The following is a 20,327-nucleotide window of genomic DNA, read 5'->3' as shown; positions in this document are numbered from 1 at the left end:
TAGACTCAAAATTTCTCTGGTCATCCACGGTCCCTGAATCCTGCCTTTCCTGTCCTTCTTTTTCATAGGCTCCTTCAAAGACTCCCACATGCCAAATATGGATTTACCCTCAAACAGCCTCTCCCGAACAACAGCCTCCAAATCCTGCCTAGTTTGGTTGTAGTTAACCTTCACCCAATTCAGCACCTTAACCCTGGGACAACACTTGTCCTTTTCCATCATTATCTTAAAGCTTACGGAATTGTGGTCACTGTTCACCACATGTTCCCCCACTGCAGCTTTGATGATCTGGCCGGGCTCATTCCCTATTACCAGGTCCAGTATAGCCCCCTCTCTAGTCGGACTATCCACATATTGTTCCAAAAAGCCTTCCTGGGCACACTTAACAAATTCCTCACCATCCAGACCCTTAGCCCTAAGGGATTTCCAGTCAATATAAGGAAAATTAAAATCTCCCACTACAGCAACCACATTATTTCTACATCTGTCCAGAATCTGCTTACATATCCATTCCTCAACTTCCCATGGGCTGTTGGGAGGCCTATAATACACCGATCATAGTGATTGCTCCCTTCCTGTTTCTGAGTTCTACCCATAGTGTTACATTACATGATTCTTCCAAGGTGTCCTCCCTCTGCACAGCTGTAATATGTTCCCTAACCAGTATTGCAACTCCCCCACCTCTTTTCCTTCCCCTCTGTCTCGCCTAAAACATTTATATCCTGGAATATTTAGCTGCCAGTCCTGTCCCTCTTTTAACCAAAGTCGCTATTATAAAAACACATCCAAGTTCCGCGCTAGAATCAAGGCTCTAAGTTCATCTGTCTTACCTGTTATACTCCTTGCATTGTAGCAGATGCACTCTAGACTTCCGGGCCCACTGTGTTCGACCTCCCCCAGCCTGCTCTTCCTTTTAGCTAGCCTGGCCTTGGTACCACTATAGGGGTTATAGGGATTAGGCGGGTAAGTGGAACTGATCCACTTCAGATCAGCCATGATCTTATTGAATGGCGGGGCAGGCTCGAGGGGCTAGATGGCCTACCCCTGCTCCTATTTCTTATGTTCTTATGTTCTTATGTACCACGCTCATCCCCAGTCTCGACACTTGCTGACCTACTGTTCTGATTCCCATCCCCCCACCATATTAGTTTAAACCCACCCAAACCACACAAGCAAACCTCCCAGCCAGGATATTGGTGCCCCTCCAGTTCAGGTGTAACCTGCCCTTCTTGTACAGGCCCCACCTTCCCTGGAAGACATCCCAATGATCCAAAATACTGAAACCCTCCTTCCTGTACCAGTTCTTTTGCCACGTGTTCAGCTGCATTATCTCCCTGTTCCTAGCCTCACTAGCACGTGGCATGGGGAGTAATCCTGAGATTGCTACCCTAGAGGTCCTGCTTTTCAATCTTCTACCTAAATTGCCATTGCAGAGCCTCGCTACTCTTTCTATGTCATTTGTACCAATGTGGACAATGATATCTGTCTGATTTCCTTCCTGTTTTAGGGTGCTTTGCACCCGCTCAGAGACATCCAGGACCCTGGCACCAGGGAGGCAAATTGCCATCTTGGGGTCCCTTTCGCAGCCACAGAAGCACCTATCTGTGCCCCTCACTATAGAATTCCCTGCCACTATTGCTTTACTATGCTTTATACCCCCCGTCTGTGCAGCAGGGCTAGCCTTGGTGCCTTCACTCTGGCCAATGCTATTGCTGTCCCCTGATGGAACTTCCCCTTCATCAGTATCCAAAACGGCGTACTTGTTAGATAGGGGGACAGCTATAGGGGACCCCTGCACTGACTGCCTACCCCATCTGGCGGCCACCCATCTATCTTCCTGCACCTTGGGTGTGACCACAGAGGACTGTAGCAAGTTATACAGACCATTGGTTAGGCAGCATTTCGAATATTCTGTACAGTTTTGGTCTCCTTATTTAAGAAAGGATGTAAATGCATCAGTGGCAGTACAGAGGAAGTTTACTATACTGGAATGAGCGGATTGTTTTATGAGGATAGGTTGGACAGGCTGGGCTTGTTTCCACTGGAGGTTAGAGGAGTGAGGGCTGACTTGATTGATGGATGTAAGATCCTGAACGGTCTTGACAAGGTGGATGTGGAAAGGATGTTTTTCTTTTGGGTGAGTCCAGAACAAGGGAGCACTGTTTTAAAATTAATTTCACTCTTATAGGTCAGAGATAAGGAGGATTTTTTTTCTCTCAGAGGGTTGTGCAATTTTGGAACTTGTTGCCTCAGAAGGCAGTGGAAGTGGGTTCACTGAATATTTTTAAGGCAGAGGGAGATAGATTCTTGTTAGACAAGGGAATCAAAGGTTATCGGGAGTAGATGGGAATGTAGAACTCAAAATACAAAGAGATCAGCCATGGATATTATTTGGCTCAAGGGGCCAAATGGCCAATTTCTGCCCCTATTTCATATGTTTGTATGAGGCACAGTGAAACTAAATGGCTCCATGGAGGAACTGGTGTATAATGAGATTTCCATTTGTCTTTTTACCAGTTGATGGGGTTAGTTGAAAGCTTGCTACACTGCAGCCATTTATCCACACAAGCTAGTGACACATTTTGTGTAGAGTACTCCTCCTGCTTAAAGTCAATCACAGAGCTGTCTGGCCAGATCTCTGCCTCAGGCTACTTCCACCCTCATTAGGACTTCCTCTATAAACTGGGAGGCAACATACCATCCTGGAGTCACATCCACAGAAATGCCCATCTGCTCCCCTAACTATGGAATCCCCCACCACTACAGCGCTTCCACTCTTCCTCCTCCCCTCATGTGCGGTTGAACCATCCACGGTGTCACAAACTTGTGAGAGTGAGAGTGCGTCAGGGGATTTCTGTACTACCTTCCTGTTTCTCTTAGATGCGCTGGTGGTCACTCATTCTTTCTGTGTACATCTTAGCTGTGGTGTGACCAGCTTTCTCAATGTGCTATCTGATCCTCTCCATTAGAGTCTACCTTGTATGACACTCCCAGCTAACCCCCACTCTATAGCTAACCCATCTAAATTCTTGGTCAGATTCCTGTCTGAAACTCACTCCCATTGGGAGGTAACAGCGTACTGTCACTGGACTAGTAATCCAGCCACCCGGGGTAATTCTCTGTGGACCTAGGTTCGAATCTCATCATGGCAGATGGTGAAATTCAAATTCAGTAGAAAAATATCTGGAATTAAAAGTCTAATGATGACCATGAAACCATTGTTGATTGTTGTAAAAACTCTAATGTCCTGAAGAGAAGGAAGTCTGTCGTCCTTACCTGGTCTGGCCAACATGTAAATCCAGACCTACATCAATGTGGTTGACTCTGAATTGCCCTCTGAAATGGCCTCGTACCCAGTTCATTTCAAGGGGAGTTAGGGATGGACAATAAATGCTGATTCAGTCAGTGATGCCAACACCCCCTGAATGAATAAAGAAAAATAACAATAAAGAACAAAGAACAATACAGCACAGGAACAGGCCCTTCGGCCCTCCAAGCCCGTGCCGCTCCCTGGTCCAAACTAGACCATTCTTTTGTATCCCTCCATTCCCACTCCGTTCATATGGCTGTCTAGATAAGTCTTAAACGTTCCCAGTGTATCTGCCTCCACCACCTTGCCTGGCAGCGCATTCCAGGCCCCCACCACCCTCTGTGTAAAATATGTCCTTCTGATATCTGTGTTAAACCTCCCCCACTTCACCTTGAACCTATGACCCCTCATGAACGTCACCACCGACCTGGGGAAAAGCTTCCCACCGTTCACCCTATCTATGCCTTTCATAATTTTATACACCTCTATTAAGTCTCCCCTCATCCTCCATCTTTCCAGGGAGAACAACCCCAGTTTACCCAATCTCTCCTCATAACTAAGCCCCTCCATACCAGGCAACATCCTGGTAAACCTCCTCTGTACTCTCTCCAAAGCCTCCACGTCCTTCTGGTAGTGTGGCGACCAGAACTGGACGCAGTATTCCAAATGCGGCCGAACCAACGTTCTATACATCTGCAACATCAGACCCCAACCTTTATACTCTATGCCCCGTCCTATAAAGGCAAGCATGCCATATGCCTTCTTCACCACCTTCTCCACCTGTGACGTCACCTTCAAGGATCTGTGGACTTGCACACCCAGGTCCCTCTACGTATCTACACCCTTTATGGTTCTGCCATTTATCGTATAGCTCCTCCCTACATTATTTCTACCAAAATGCATCACTTCGCATTTATCAGGATTGAACTCCATCTGCCATTTCTTTGCCCAAATTTCCAGCCTATCTATATCCTTCTGTAGCTTCTGACAATGCTCCTCACTATCTGCAAGTCCTGCCAATTTTGTGTCGTCCGCAAACTTACTGATTACCCCAGTTACACCTTCTTCCAGATCGTTTATATAAATCACAAACAGCAGAGGTCCCAATACAGAGCCCTGCGGAACACCACTAGTCACAGGCCTCCAGCCGGAAAAAGACCCTTCCACTACCACCCTCTTCTGGCTAATCTTCTGGCTAATCTCTGGCAATACTTCTGGCACATCTCTGAACCCCTCAGTTAGATTCCAGTAACTCCCCTATAATGACCGTGGCTCCTACCTTTCATGGTTTTTCATTTGGTGCAATATTATGGTTTTACCCCTGTTACTCCATTAACCATTTTTGGTTCCTCTGCAGGCTTGTCCTTCTGTCAACTCCATCGCCAGCAGGTTCTGGTGAGTGGATATGTAAATAGCAGCAGGACCTCCTATATCCCACAATGCACACAAACAGGGGAATACGAGCTTGTGCAGTGTAACACTGACCCTGGGCAGTGCTGGTGTGTCGACAGTGATGGGATGGAGATTTATGGGACCCGCCAAGACAAGCGTCCAGTGCAATGTGAGTCTTTGTATTCACCATCAAATCAAAGAGGCAAAGCTTTTTAAATAAAGATAGAAAGTGTCAAAAAAACTGAGCAGTTCTGGCAGCATCTTTGGAAAGAGAAACAAGGTTTCTACTCAGATAATTAGCCAGAGTCCCTGAGGGACTGTGGGCCTCTCTTGGTTAGAGAATCCAATATGACTCTTCTTCAGAGCTGACAAAGCTTTATCCTTGGTTATGAATGTCAAGAGCTCAAATAAATGTTTGTCATTTTCCCTCTAAATTGTTTCCCACTCTCTCTTAAAAATGTTGACTCCTGCTGGGATATGCTTAAAGAGAATCCATAGAAACCTTACAGTGCAGATGGAGGCCATTTGGCCCATCGAATTTGCACAGACTCTCCCAAAGAGCATCTTACCCAGGCCCACCCTCCCACTCTATTCCCATTACCCCTATTCCCATAACCCCTATTCCCATAATCTGTGGAATTCCCTGCCCAGTGAAGCAGTTGAGGCTCCCTCATTGAATGTTTTTAAGGCAAGGATAGATAAATTTTTGAACAGTAAAGGAATTAAGAGTCATGGTGAGTGGACGGGTAAGTGGAGCTGAGTCCACGAAAAGATCAGCCATGATCCTATTGAATGACGGAGCAGGCTCGAGGCGCCAGATGGCCTACTCCTGCTCCTAGTTCTTATGTTCTTATTGGACTGCAAGCTGGGGGGCAGCCAATTAGTGACTGCCTCTGAGAAAGGGGTTCCCCTGGTCAGGCTTCCAAAAGTGCAGACTTGGCATCCCCATTTGATCCTAATGTCAGGGTCTCAGAGCCCACAGAAAAATCATGCCCATGAGAATGCTAATATTAGTATAAGTGGCTCAGTCAGCAGAGCTCTGGCCCAACCAGCACCTGAGTGCCATGAGTAATAGAGTTTGTGTGGATCAAATTTTCAGGTGCCCACGTGATTCAGTCAGCACTTTGGTCTTTTGGCTGGAAGGCCCTGGGTTCAAAATCCATCGGGATTGACTCCATTTGTGTGCAATCCACATGGATTGAATTTGTGGGATTCAGTGGGCTAGATGGCGAGGGAATGCTGCAGAATGATGATAATAGAGCTAGTACAGTTCCCGTATTAGCAGAGGTAGTTCACAGAGGCCCACTCGTCTTGTCCTTTCCATTAATGTAAGTGGTGCCTCTCAATTTATATAATCAGTTGCCTCTCTCTCTCTAACCAAGAGAGGCCCACAGTCCCTCAGGGACTCTGGCTAATTATCTGAGTAGAAGGAACTTTGGTGTAAAGCTAACCCACGATGTACTCACCCCTCTTAATTGAACTAAAATGACTAACATGGTGCAGAATCTTGAATATCCCAGCAATTTTTATAACATTGAGGCAGTGTCAGAAAATCAGGGCACATTATAGCCCCCGATTTAATACCATTACCAAGGCTCTGAATTGAGAGGCGGATTTTCCAGAATTGCGCAGATGGAACTTTTATTTTCTTACTCTGTATAAAGGTCCTGCGAGCTGTGAGGTTCGAGATCGGCGGGTTCTCCATGGTGCTGGGCCCAGGGCACCACCCCAATGTTCTAAGGATGGAAAGTTTTTGCCTGTCCAGTGCAGGTTTGTCAACACAACAGATATGATGGACTTCGACTTAGTCAATAACTTCAACAGGTAAGAGAGAGGAAATAGAGCTTAAGTGATATTAAGTTGCTGGAGTGGCAGCCAGTGCGTCTCAGAAAACACAGGGGTGATCTGTGAATGAGACGTGACCCAAGTTAAGAAATGGGCAAGATGATCTCAAGTTTACAGAGGGTGTAAGGTGGGAACCGCACCAAACGACCATGGGTGGAATTTTCCCGCCCGCCACGGGTATCATAGTGGGCGGGACACGGACCATGTAAAGGTCCATTGACCTCGGGTGGAATTTTCCGGACTTGGGGCGAACGCGGCCGGAGAATCCCACCCTATGCATTTGGTCAGGCTTAATGTGACCTTGTAACACTGATAAATTGAACGACAAAATGTTTTTAAAAATAATTTTTTTATTTTGATAAAGTTTATGCCATCATAATTTAGAAACAATATTTTGGAAACAACACGGCAGAGCTAAAATTACAGCCGCTGTTATTCATCCCTCCACCAGGGGGAGATGCATAATTAATTTTAGAAGCCCGCTAAAGGACTCAGAGCAGGAGTTGCCCACGTGGCCCATTGAGCCTGCGCCGCCATTTAATAGGATCATGGCTGACCTTGGGTTTCAAGCACAAAAAGACAAAAGCAATAGATCAAGCACAGAATCAGTCACATGGACAAGGTGTAATGTGCGCAGAGGATGTATATTTACACATTGGTGGGTTCCACTGTGCCATAAGCCTGTCTGAAGTTCATGCCCATTTCATATTGCTATAAAACTCTACCAGTGTCAAAGAGCAGATTCCATAACAAGCAAAGTAGGTGTAGATATGTACCTTAAGGATAAAGCATTTCTACCAATAAAATTGCAATAAAAGATATTGAAACTTTGAATTGAGTATTTTCTCCCCTCCTGTCTTTTTTATTTATTCAATTTTTGGGGGCATCCCTGGCTGGGCCAGCATTTATTATCCCTAACTGCCCTCCATTTCAGAGGGCAGTCAACCACATTGCCATGGATCTGGAGTCACGTGTAGGCCAGACGGGGTAAGGACAGATTTCCTTCCCTAAAGGATATAATCCATGCAGAGTTAGCGTGTCGTTGACAAAGTGTTTTGTTTTCAAGACATGAGCTGGGGCGTTTGACCAATGTGGGGGGAGGGGTGGTGTGGGGGCATTGCAGTTAAATCAACTCCTCTCCTGATCAGATGTTCAATTTGCACAATTTCCGGTATCGTCCACAGGATGGCAGTCTAGACGCTTCTTAAAACCTACTTCTGACCAAGGTTTTGGTCATCAGCCCTTAAAGTTCACTATGTGGCTCAGTGTCAGATTTTGCTGGATGATACTCCTGTGTTGTGCCTTTGTATGTTTTATTGCGTTAAAGGTTATGTAAACACAAGTTGCTATTGTAAATGTTTTGTCCTCCCCAAGCCAGTGATCCTGAGCGCAGCCCTAGCAATGAAGAACCACAGTGTGCAGTGGATTTATTGACCCACGGGGCAGCATGGAGACATTATTTCTGAAATAGCTGCTCTACCACACTGTGGGTTAAGGAGTCTCCCTAGTCCTTTGATAAAATAATAGTCCATAAAGGACCATTGGCCATTAGACAGGCAAATGGGTATATATATCTCAGCGGGCATCGCTCTATGAGCTTGGGGGAAGGGGAGGAGGCATGCCTCCATGAATCCGTGCCCACTGGTGTCATTCCTCACCACACTTTATCAATCTAGCCAACTGTGCTAATCATTCCCCCATCAATAGAGAACTTGACAAGACAAAAAGAGATTGCACTTTGTAAAATGGCAAACATGACAGCCAAATTGCACGTAATAAGCTCCCAGAAGCAGTAATGAGGTAAATAATCAGATAATCTGTTTCAGCGATGCTAGTTAAAGGATAATTAATTGCCACAACACCAGGGAAAACTCTCCGCACTTATTTAAATCTCAAATCTGTAGGCTTACATCTGTTCATTTTATTTAGGCATCCTTTTGGCTGCCAAGACCACAAAATGTAGTCCAGCCATATTTAATATTTTTGGAAGGAGAGAATGGGAGGGAGGTGCACTGGAACAAATAGTCACTGGAGCTGGTTAAAACATTTGTTTTTCATCAGGAATTGCAAACAGGAGATCCAAATTAAGATCCTGTTCATTTGTTGGCTCTATGTCTGATTTGCCAGAACAAGCACATGATGTTCTCTGAAAGAAATTAATCCAAAAATTAAAGAGTGCTAATTTTTGAAGAGCGCTTTCATTCTCAGTTTATTTTTCATGACGTGGAATTTGTCCCTTTCCCTCTCAGATTCCCAGGTGCATTCCACACATTCAGTGCCTTCAGGAGGAATTTTGCTGAGGCTTCTGCTTACTGTTATTGTGCTGACAACTTGGGACGGGAGCTTCAGGGTACAGGTGAGTGATCACGCTTCACTGTAGGGCTCTTAAATCCTGGTATTAATATTCTTTTCCTGTAGGTCTATCCCACTTTTCACCTCAAATCATTGATTCTCTGTTGGGCGACAGCTCCACTGTCATGGTAACTGTCAGTTACCATGTGACACTTCTTAATATGGAGGCCTAGTCAGTGAAGACTGTTTGGTCGTTGTGGTGAGGAAGCATATCTCAATCAACATTCGCATTCTCACACTTTGTACCTTGGGTTAATGGACAGTGGTTAAGACTGGAAACTCTGGCTGAAATTTTCCCCTCTCACCTTTTCTTTCGTCCAGAGTTCTGAAGGTCAACTGTAATGTCCGATGATTGGTCTGATTAAGCAGAGACCAAGGTTTGATTTTCTAACCAAAACTTGCACTCAGTGGAATGGAGAGAATAACACACCATACTATGTCATGCCAGGCTTAACTGGTGCTCTGGGTCAGCACCAAGAGATGGCTGTATTTTTTATTCTTTCACAGGGTGTGGGCATCCCTGGCAAGGCCAGCATTTATTGCCTATCCCTAGTTGCCCTGAAGAGGTGGTGATGAACTGGCTTCTCAAATCGCTGCAGTCCATGTGGTGTAGGTACATCCACAGTGCTCTTAGTGCTGCATTCCAATAGAATTACTGCCGCAGCCACCTCCTATCAGTGTGCCTTGTCAATTGTATTGGCCCTATCTTCTGTTTTCTAGGACTTACCACTCCCCTTGATTTGGGCCAGTGGTAATTGTAACAATGCCTGACTCAACCATCTCGGGCATGTTTTCCTCAATTAAGGTGCTGTAAAAATCCAAGTCATTGTTGGTCCTTTAAGTTGCTGCAGCCTAGTGGAAATTTTTAAAAATTCATTTGTGGGACATGGGCATCGCTGGCTGTCCAGAATTTATTGCCCATCCCTAGTTGCCCGAGGGCAATTGAGAGTCAACCACATTGCTGTGGCTCTGGAGTCACATGTAGGCCAGACCAGGTAAGGATGGCAGATTTCCTTTCCTAAAGGACATTAATGAACCAAATGGGTTTTTCTGACAATCCATGATGGTTTTATGGTCATCAGTGGATTCTTAATTCCAGATATTTTTTATTGAATTTAAATTCCACCATCTGCCGTGGCAGGATTCGAACCTTGGTCCACAGAACATTAGCTGAGTTTCTGGATTAAGAGTCGCGTGATAATACCACTAGGCCATCACCTCCCCTTAAATTAGCCTCGAATATGGTACTGGAGCCCATGGCTTTCTTACTCAGAGGTGTGAGTGTTACCTCCTGAGTCAGGACTGAGTAATGACACATGTTGATACTGCCAAGTTAAATGGGAGCATAATACTCTTGCAATGGGGGCTAGGATGGTGCAGGGCTCCTAATGAAAAGGATAACTTGAGCTGTAAGTAAGAGAGGGAGAGGGAGCTACTAAAATTTACTGAACAAGAGGAAGCAGGAAAAGGAAGTAAACAACAAAAGGAATAAAGATAACACAAATGATCAGGGATCAGGTACTATCATATAGAGCATAAAGATAAAATAATTACTAAAAGTAGAGAAATAATGGTCCGGATCTTCCACAGAGTGGCAATCATCATCAAATTGCCATTCTGTTCGAACGTTTCCCTGCCCTGAACCTGCCAGGCATTTCCTGCTGGGTCTTTTGAGTTCGGATTCTCCATTAGCCATCAAAGAGATCTATTGCAGTAATGCCAGTGGTTGGGGTGGGGGTCGTGGAAGACAGGACTTGGCCCCTTTTTATGGCACTAGCTGTTGTATGGTAAGTTTCAATGTCCAGTGTGAGCATTAGTGAATGGGTGAGTGGGTGCATGAGTGAATGGGCAAAGTGGTAGGGTGGGTAGGTAGGTGAGGTAAGTGAGTGAGTGGGTAGGGTTGGTGAGGTAGGTAAATGATAGGTTGATTGGTGGCAAATGTGTAGGTTGGCAGGTGGGCGAGGTGGATAAGTGGGTGAGTGAGTGGGTAGGTGGGTTAGTCGGGTTTGGTTGGGAGAGTTGGCAGGACAGGGGTTGATCAGGCTAAGTGGCGGGTGTAGTTAGGGGATTGGGGAGTTCAAGGGGGGAGTTGGGGGGCATCAGTTTGAATGATAAGGGAGTCAGTTTTTTAATTATCCTGGAGCTAGACTAGATTTTAACCTGTCTAATATTTCCTGGGTAACTAATGAGGTAAGTACCACAGACCTATAGGGCACAACTACAGGCTAAAGGGACAATCCTTTATAACAGAGATGAGGAGGAATTTCTTCAGCCAGAGAGTGGTGAGTCTGTAGAACTCTTTGCCGCAGAAGGCTGTGGAGGCCAGCTCATTGAGTGTCTTTGAGACAGAGATAGATAGGTTCTTGATTAATAAGGGGATCAGGGGTTATGGGGAAAAGGCAGGAAAATGGGGATGAGAAAAATATCAGCCATGATTGAATGGCGGAGCAGACTCGATGGGCTGAGTGGCCTAATTCTGCTCCTATGTCTTATGGACTTATATGAAGTCTCTGACTCTAGTTGAGTTAGGGAGCAGGGGAATTGCCCATCAGAATTTCAAGTTCTCTGGGTAATTCCCATGGAGGGAACATGAGGGGACTTCCACAGAGTTCTGATGTGCAGTTTGGGTTGTGTGTCCAGCCTTCAATGATCTGGAGACCAGAATATTTGGGTCAATAAAAAATACCTTCTAAACTGCTGGTACAGCAATGATTCCGATGTACAAAGCAAAATTGATGAATTGGAGGCAACAATTTGCAGAAAGGAGGATCCAGATATTGCAGGGTTGACTGAAAAATGGCCATATATTGAATAGAATTGGCAACTAAATACTTGTTAACACATTTAGAAAGGAAAAGGCAAGGATGGGTGGAAGGAGCAGTGGAGTAGCTGTATTAGTTATAGATTCAACAAGTTGGCTACAGAATCCATATAGGAAGTAGGAATGGGCCATTCCACCCCTCAAGCATGGTCCACCATTCAACTAGATTGTGGCTGATCATCTATCTCAACGCCATTTTCCCATAGTATCTCCACATCTCTTGATGTCATGGGTACTTAGAAATACATTGATCTTTGTCTTGAGTATAGTCAGTGGACAGGGTTTTCCGGTCATGCCTGCCCAGAGGCTGAACATTCCTGATTGAGACCAATGGATGTTTAAGTAGTCCACCAAATTTTCCAGGATTCGATTCCAGCTTTGGGTACTGTCATATGGAGTATGCACGTTCTCCCTGTGTTTGTGTGGGTTTCCTCCGGGTGCTCCGGTTTCCTCCCACAGTCCAAAGATGTGCAGGTGAGGTGGATTGGCCATGGGAAATGTGTGGGAATACAGGGATAGGACGGGGAAGAGATGCACTGTCAGCGAGTTAGTGCAGGCTCGATGGGCCGAATGTCTCTTCTGCACTGTCGGGATTCCATGATTCTGTGGGGTATAGCTAACACTGAAGAAGAATGCATCATAATACAAAAAGACATTAGAAAATTTGCAGACATCGTAGTTAAGTGGCAATGATCTTTAACATAACCACTTTGGTTGGAAAAATAAAAACATCACCTACACCTTGGAAAGTGAACTGAATGGGGTAGAAGAGCAAACGGATCTCGGAATACAGATGAACAGCCATTGAAATCTATATTGCAGATCAGCAAATCAACTGAAATAGTGATACAACATTTGGATTCATTTCCAAGATTATAGCATTCAAAAGTAGTTCAGTTGTGTTAATCCATATAAGGATGCAATTAAGAGAACTGTGCAATCAGGTCACAAGTCTACTGTGCAGTCCTGGGCTTCATAAAAGACATAGAAGCACTGGAAAACAGTTACAAGATTTCAAAACTGAGAGATCACAGCTATCAGGAAAGATTGAACAGGATGGAACTTTTCTTCTTTAGAAAAGAGAAGATAGAAGTGACCTGACAGAAGTCTCCACAATGATGAATGGGTTGAAAAGGGTAGGTGGGGAGAGAATGTTCCCACTTGTGGGTGAATCCAACACTGGACATTATACATACAGAATAGTTACTGATGAATTCGATAGGGAAACGAGGAGAAATGTCTGCACTCTGTGAGTGAATAGAATGTGGAGCTCGCTATCACAGGAAGTTGTTGAGGTAAATATCTTAGATTCTTGTCAGCCCATGGCTCAGTTAGTAGCACTGGTGCCTTTGAGTCACAATGTCCTGGGTTCAAGTCCCACTTTGGACCTGAGCACAAAAATCATGGCTGACATTGCAATACTGAGGGAGTGCAGCACTGCTGGACGTGGTGTTTTTCAGGTGAACAAAGAACAAAGAACAGTACAGCACAGGAAACAGGCCCTTCGGCCCTCCAAGCCTGTGCCGCTCCTTGGTCCAACTAGACCAAGGAGCGGCACAGAGATGTGAAACTGAGGCCCTGCCTGCTTAGGTAGATGTAAACGATCCCATGGTACTAGTTCAAAGAAGAGCAAGAACATTATTCCCAGTATTCTGACCAATATTTATCTCCAATCAACATGGTAAAAATAGATTACCTAGTCATTATCACATTGCTGTTTGTCAGAGTTCGCCGTGTGTAATTTAGTTCCTGCGTTTTTTTTATTCATTCATGGGATGTGGGCATCGCTTGCTGGGTCTGTATTTATTGCCCATCCCTGATTGCCTTTGAACTGAATAGCTTGCTAGGCTATTTCAGAAGACAGTTAAGAGTCAACCACATTGCTGAGTGTGGTGAACCATAGATGGTTACCACTATGGGTACTTGTACATATGTTACTCTTGTTACTGTTGGGGTTAGGGTCGGGGTGTTCCACCTGTTAGCATTGTTCTGTGGTACACTCCGTTTGGCTCCGCCTTCTTATAGGAGTATAAAGGTCACTGCTACTTCCTAGTAGCCCTGAGTCTGGGATAGTATTGTTAAGCAGTGTGCTCTATTCTTGTTGCGAATAAAAGCCTTTATTCCCGGGTACGTCCTAGTCTCCCGTGTGAATCAATCGCGCATCAATTTTATTCACAACAAGAATCACTTTTAATTACAGCTTATTATTGAATTCAAATTTCACCATCTGCCGTGGCAAGATTCAAACCTGGGTCCTCAGAGCATTGCCCTGAGTGTCTGGATTACTAGTCCAGTGACAATACCACTACGCCACCACCTCTCCCTACACACAACACTGACTACACTTCAGAAGTACTTCATTGGTTGTAAAGCATTTTGAGATGTCCGACGTTCAGGAAAAGAGTGACATGAATGGAAGTCAATCTTTATTTTCCTTCCTCCTTTCTCTAAACAAATACATGGGAGAAAGATACGCTGAAAGGCTGAGACGAGGTGGATCGAATGGAATAAGACTTGTGCCTGGTATGAACACCATCACACCCGAGTTAGGTTGAATGGCTTGCTGTGTGCTGTATATTCTCTGTAACACTGCATCATTTATGTAAACAGGATTGTGCCATAGTCCCCCCTTTTCATAGATCAAGCCCATATCAAACCTTTCAATCCTTCCTCTCTCCAGAACATTGTTAATAACATCACAAATCAATGTTAATAATCCAATGCTTTCCGTGGTAACTCACTCCAAGGCTCTATTACGCTTTGTGGGACAAAGTTCAGCCTAGGTTTACTCTCTTAGTCCCAACTCCTAAGACTTGTATTTCCATGAGCCTGACTGCTTGGTTAAAGTGAGTATTTTGCTTTGCAGCTGCTCAGCTTGCCTGGTCTTATCTTCCTTATTTTTTATTTGTCAGGTCTGGAGTTGTTATTGGATGAAATCTATGACACTATCTTCGCCGACTCACAGCTTGGGTACTCATTTACGGACACTGGCATCTATCGGATTTTGCAGCGACGATTCCTTGCTGTGCATCTGCTGATCACCGGCAGACTTAGATGTAAGTGCTCATAGCGAAAAGTTTGAAAGTTAAAGTGCCTCAAGTCTCTCCTAATTATCCTTGATTTCCTCCTGGGTATTGTCTTTTTAATAAAAAGTGTTCTGAAATTGTGGGCAACTGCATTTATTGACTATCCCAAATGCCCTGAGGATGGTGGGCTTTCTCCTTGAACTTCTTTTATTATTTTATTAGTGTCACTAGTAGGCTTACATTAACACTGCAATCAAGTTATTGTGCAGAAATTACCTCTGCAGTCCTTGTGCTGATGACACTCCCACAATGCAGCATTTCAATGGATCGATGTATTGGCAATGAAGGAATGGGACCTAGGGGATTTTCACAGTAACTTCATTGCAGTGTTAATGTAAGCCTACTTGTGACTAATAAATAAATTTTAACTTAAATATGTCCAATTGATGATAATGTGTGAATTGGAGAGGATAGTCTTCCCATGATATTGCTCTACATGTCCATTCAGCAGAGGGAAGTGTCCTGCAACATTATTTTCTTTCATGTGAGGTGGCCAGCATTTGTTATCTAATTGCTCTAATAGTGCTTGTACTGAATAGTTTGCTAGGTCATTTCAGAGTCGACCACATTATTATGGATCTGGAGTCACAAGTAGGCCAGACCAGATAAAGACATTAGTGAATCTATTAGTTCCCAATTAGTAAACCAGTTATGAGCATTGCTGATAGCGTCACGGTCTCCATTACTGAGACTAGCTTACATTTATTAATCAAATTTAAATTCTACCAGTGGTGGGATTTGAACCCATGTCCCCAGAGTATTAGCTTGGGCCCCTGGATTACCAATCCTGTGACATCAGCATTACATCATGCTGTCTCCCCTCATTTGGCAAGTTGATGTATACTGTAATCAAATTGCATTGGAGATGGAAGGCGAGTCTAACAACAGGAGTAAGTATATTGCTCTGTTGTGAATTGTTCTTTCTACCTTATAAGTGGCTAGAGATACTGGGGCAGAAATTCATTCTCAAGTGGCACTACACAAACCTATCGATGAAGAAAGTCACATGGGCTACATACATAGCAATCCACATTGCTAACGACACAGGAATCGCAATAACTCTGAGTAGTATTGCCAGAAGTGGAAATAAGTGAATGCATTTCTATCCCATTATTTCTGTGTACTCTAAACCATTTTGATTTGATTTATTATTGTCACATGTATTAGTATACAGTGAAAAGTATTGTTTCTTGAACACTATACAGACAAAGCATACTGCTCATAGAGAAGGAAATGAAAGAGTTGTTTATGATGTGGTTGCAAGGATGGATGCCAATTCAACATCCATTTTTCTCTGTTTAGCCACAAAATTGGTGCGCATTCACATTTCCCTGTTTCAGCTCCTCATTAACAATAAATTGCAGGCTGCCCAGAAGGAAGTCCATGTCAAGTTGGTACCAGAAGGAACTTGCTCTGAATGGGGAATTGAGAACAGTTCAGAACAGTAGAAATCGCCAGTTGATACTACTGATGGTACCAGTAAGATGTTGGTGGCCTCTGTAATACTTGTGGGATATCTCGCAATGGTCCAAACTGTTAATTTTTCCAGTTAATTTGCTGCTCTTTATATTGCATTTATTTATTATTGTTAATACATTTATTGTCCCATTAATTGGTGTTGCATCAACTCATATGGTTCTGGCATGAAGTAGAGTAACACTTAATCCTCCACTCGATCAACCAGGAGGGAAGGAGATCAAGAGGGAAAGGAGAAATATTCAGGAGGGGCTAAGGGGTGCTACTAGCTGGAGTGAAGACAAGAGGAGTGTTCAAGAAGGGGTCCTGAAACAAGCATTAGGTCCCTATTTGCACGTGCAAACAATTTTAGGTAGACACTCGATGCCTATACTGATGTCAACATTGTGCTTCTGGTACAGACAGACCCCCTTCCAACAGGATTGGACAGTGAGGTTCAGTTACAGAGCAGCTTCATTAAGAGAAAGGCAGGTCAAACCTATACACTAAAGGTAAAGTTCAGGAAGAAATTTACATAACAATGTGAGCTATAAACTATCCATGTCACATCCAGATTTGTTGTGCAGTTTCCTATTTCTTTACCTTCCTTTGTTTTTTTTTCTCCTTCAGAAGACTGTTCTTACGCTTGCAACACCCCACTCCCCACACCTTTCCCCACCAACTGGCTCCCCTGAGGCCACTAATTTGAACTGTCCATATACAGCTCTTGTCTAATTAGTGGTTTGGTCATGTGAACAGTACTTGCCTGCATCGTACATGTTCCTTTGTGGTTACACCAAACCTGCAATTCATAGAAACATAGAAACTAGAAGCAAGAGTAGGTCATTTGGCCCTTTGAGTCTACTCCACCATTCATTATGATCATGACTGATCATCAAATTCAATATCCTGATCCCCCCCCCTTCCCCCCATATCCCTTGATCCCTTTAGCTCCTCAAGCAATATTTAATTTCTTCTTGAAATCAGACAACGCTTTGGCCTTAACTTCATTCTGTAATAGTGAATTCCACACATTCACTACCCTCTGGGTGAAGAAATTTCTCCTCACCTCAGTTCTAAAAGGTCTACCCCTTATCTTCAAACTATGGCTGGAATTTTACTGCCTTCCCCATCCGAGAATCGGGGTGGGCAAGGCTCGCAGAACGGCATTCTCCGTTGACCTCGGGCGGGATCTTACGAGCCTCGGGCGGGCGAGGCGGTAAAATTCTGGCAAATAACTCCTAGTTCTAAGTCAGCACAAGGCAATGTTTAAAGCATGGCTGCAGATGTTACCTCATAGACCAATACACAGGGGAAAGAAACATAATTCTTACAGATGCCATGAGCACACATCGGTGCCCATTAATTGGGACAGTCAGCGAATTTAAAAGTAAATTACGACGGGTGCTGAAATTTGAAATAAAAGCAGAAAATGCTGGAAAAGCTCAGCAGGTTTTCCCTCTCCACTGACGCTGGCAAACCTGCTGAGTTTTTCCAACAGTGAATTTAAATTTTAATGCTGAAATTGGAAGTGTTCATTCTTCAGTACCAACATCTTTCATCTTTTAATTCACAAATAAAATGTTCATTACCTGTGTCAAAAACAAAACATTTTGTGTAAGATTTAATTTGTTGTGAGTTTGAATTTGATATTCCACTAAGGGAAATAAGACCTCATTCAGAAGAATGTTCCAACTCATTTTTTAATAGGTTTGTTGCCAAGTCAATAGTTATTGTTGGACTGATGTCCAATTCCAATATTTTTGGATCATTTTGTATGTATTTGTTCAAATATATTTTTGATTTGCAGTTCCTTTTTAATTGAACAAACTGTTGCATAAAGTCACTGGATCCTTGACAATTTTTGAAGGCATTATCCAATTGTCTTGTTCAAACCTTTGAAGGAGTATAGTCAGTTCAAAGAGCGTGCATACATGACAGGGGAAATAAAAGGAGTGACTATATTACAGTATTCTTTGTTGAGATGTTTCAGTTACAAACTATTTATTATTAAGATGGTAGCGAAACTTAGAATTACTGTAAATATATCTGTATTAAAACTGTTCAGTTTGTTTGACAGTGAAGGCTTAGAATCATAGAATCGCTACAGTGGAGAAAAGGCCATTTGAACCAGAGTACCTTACCCCAGCACTCTCCCCCACCCTATCCCCGTAACCCCACACATCTCCCATCGCCAATCCATCTAACGGACACATCTTGGGTCACTAACGGGCAATTTAGCATAGCCAATCCATCTAACTTGCACTTCTTTGGATTGTGGGAGGAAACCAGAGCACCCGGAGGAAACTCATGCAGACACAGGGAGAAGTGAAAACTCCACAGACAGTTACCCAAGGCCAGAAATGAACTCGGGTCCCTGGAGCTTTGAGGCAGCTATGCTAACCACTATGCCACTGTGCCACTTAAGTCAGTCTACTGGATTTGTTAGGTCCAAAGATCTTTTTACGCCTATTTTTCAAGAGGTTGTAGAGCAAAGACTGCACCTGAACAGTGAAGATCAAGATGCTCTTGATGTTGGACCCTGGGGGCATTTTTATTGAGTCAGTGAGCCATGCAATGCCAACGCATAACTCAAGATTGGGTTGCAGCTTTAAATATGGAGTAGGAGGGAGCACTCCTGTTACACTCAGCTTCACATCTGCTTGAGTTCTCCATTTTGGAAAGTTTTCCCCGAAGGAAAAATTAGTTTGGACGAGCATCCTATTTCCCCGTTTTACTGGTGTTCCATTTTAAAGTATCCTGGACCAGTTCAGGCCAGTTTTCTTATTTCTCCATTTTGCTGTTTTTTTACCTTCTGGGTGTCATTTAGAGCCCAAATTTCTAGGCCTTATTCTGTAGTCTTCCAAAGACATGTCAGGATACATGATAAAATCATAGCTGACATAAACTCAAGATCCTAAGAAATTGGGAATAGCAGGTGTATGCTATTTAGCCCATTAAGCTGCTCCAGAAAGATGTTTTTTTGTTCATTTCCTCAGAATGTTATGAATTCTACCTGGATGTGTAGGCAAGTGAAAATTCTCTCTGTGGGATATATGGAATGAGGATTCACCTACAAGACTAGTCTGACACATAGATTTCAAAAATATCAAGGCAAAAAAAGAGTAAAAAGACACCAAAGAGTAATGGGCGAGATCCAGCCGTTCCCGTTCTCCATGGGCATGAGTTCTGATTATGGCCTCTAAATCCCGCAAGAGGGGCAAAACAGGATTTGTACCGGTGAGATCTCAGTTTGAGATTTTTCCTACCCCCTGCTTGTGACGTGATCAGGTTCACGCCTAGAAAACCATGTGAAAGTCCAATGATGTGTGGGTTAGGTGCATTGGCCATGCTAAATTGCCCCTAAGTGTCCCGGGTTGCGTAGGTTAGAGGGATTAGTGGGGTGAATATGTGGGGTTATGGGAATAGAGCCTGGGTGGGATTGTTGCCAGTGCAGACTCGATGGGCTGAATGACCTCCTACTGCACTGTAGGAATTCTATCAACCCCTCCCACCTGGTGGCATGATGTCACGTTGGTGCGAATCACTACTGGTTTTCAAAAGCGAAAACTAGTCGCAATAACCACGGCGGAGGCATGGAGATGCCCAGAGGCCCCCAGGGATTGAGGGCCAAGGCTGTGCATTGCCCTCTGGCATGCTCCCTGGGGACACATGAAGGGGCCACTGCCAGGGGGGCAATCCTCCTCCAATGGGGATGTTCCCCTTGAGTGCGGTGGTGGGGACAGGGGAGAACCCTGATGGCAGCAAGGGGCAGAGAGGGGGAATCGATGGCTGTGAAGGGGAAGAGTGCCTCCCCGATACTTCCATGATGAGGGCTTGTCACACCCCTGTGCTTTTGGGCGTGGTCCTCCGTCTCTGTGAGGGGAATTTATTTTGAATTCAGATCAGGGCGCCCTTTAAAGGTGGCTCCCATATCTCTGTGCAGCTGACCTTGCTGGCTCTATCAGATCTCACCCTGGCAGAGTGACAGCGTTAACCAACACCTCCAGATTTTCTGTACACTGAGTGCCAGAAACGCTTGTCTGGAAACTCAGCTATGTCTCTG

At 44.2% G+C, this 20,327-nt stretch overlaps 1 protein-coding gene across 1 annotated transcript in view; it reads left to right on the top strand.

The window, feature by feature from the left end:
* tg (thyroglobulin) overlaps positions 1-20,327 on the top strand; it is a 387,985-nt gene that overhangs the window by 5,058 nt on the left and 362,600 nt on the right. The window contains exons 4-7 of the mRNA XM_078216995.1: positions 4,668-4,871; positions 6,367-6,526; positions 8,797-8,903; positions 14,633-14,776. Of these exons, the coding sequence (XP_078073121.1) occupies positions 4,668-4,871; positions 6,367-6,526; positions 8,797-8,903; positions 14,633-14,776 (615 nt within the window). The remainder of the gene's footprint in view (positions 1-4,667; positions 4,872-6,366; positions 6,527-8,796; positions 8,904-14,632; positions 14,777-20,327) is intronic.

The sequence above is a fragment of the Mustelus asterias genome, chromosome 7 (genome assembly GCF_964213995.1).
Source record: "Mustelus asterias chromosome 7, sMusAst1.hap1.1, whole genome shotgun sequence".
NCBI lineage: Eukaryota > Metazoa > Chordata > Chondrichthyes > Carcharhiniformes > Triakidae > Mustelus > Mustelus asterias.
This window is presented reverse-complemented; position numbering and strand designations above follow the sequence as displayed.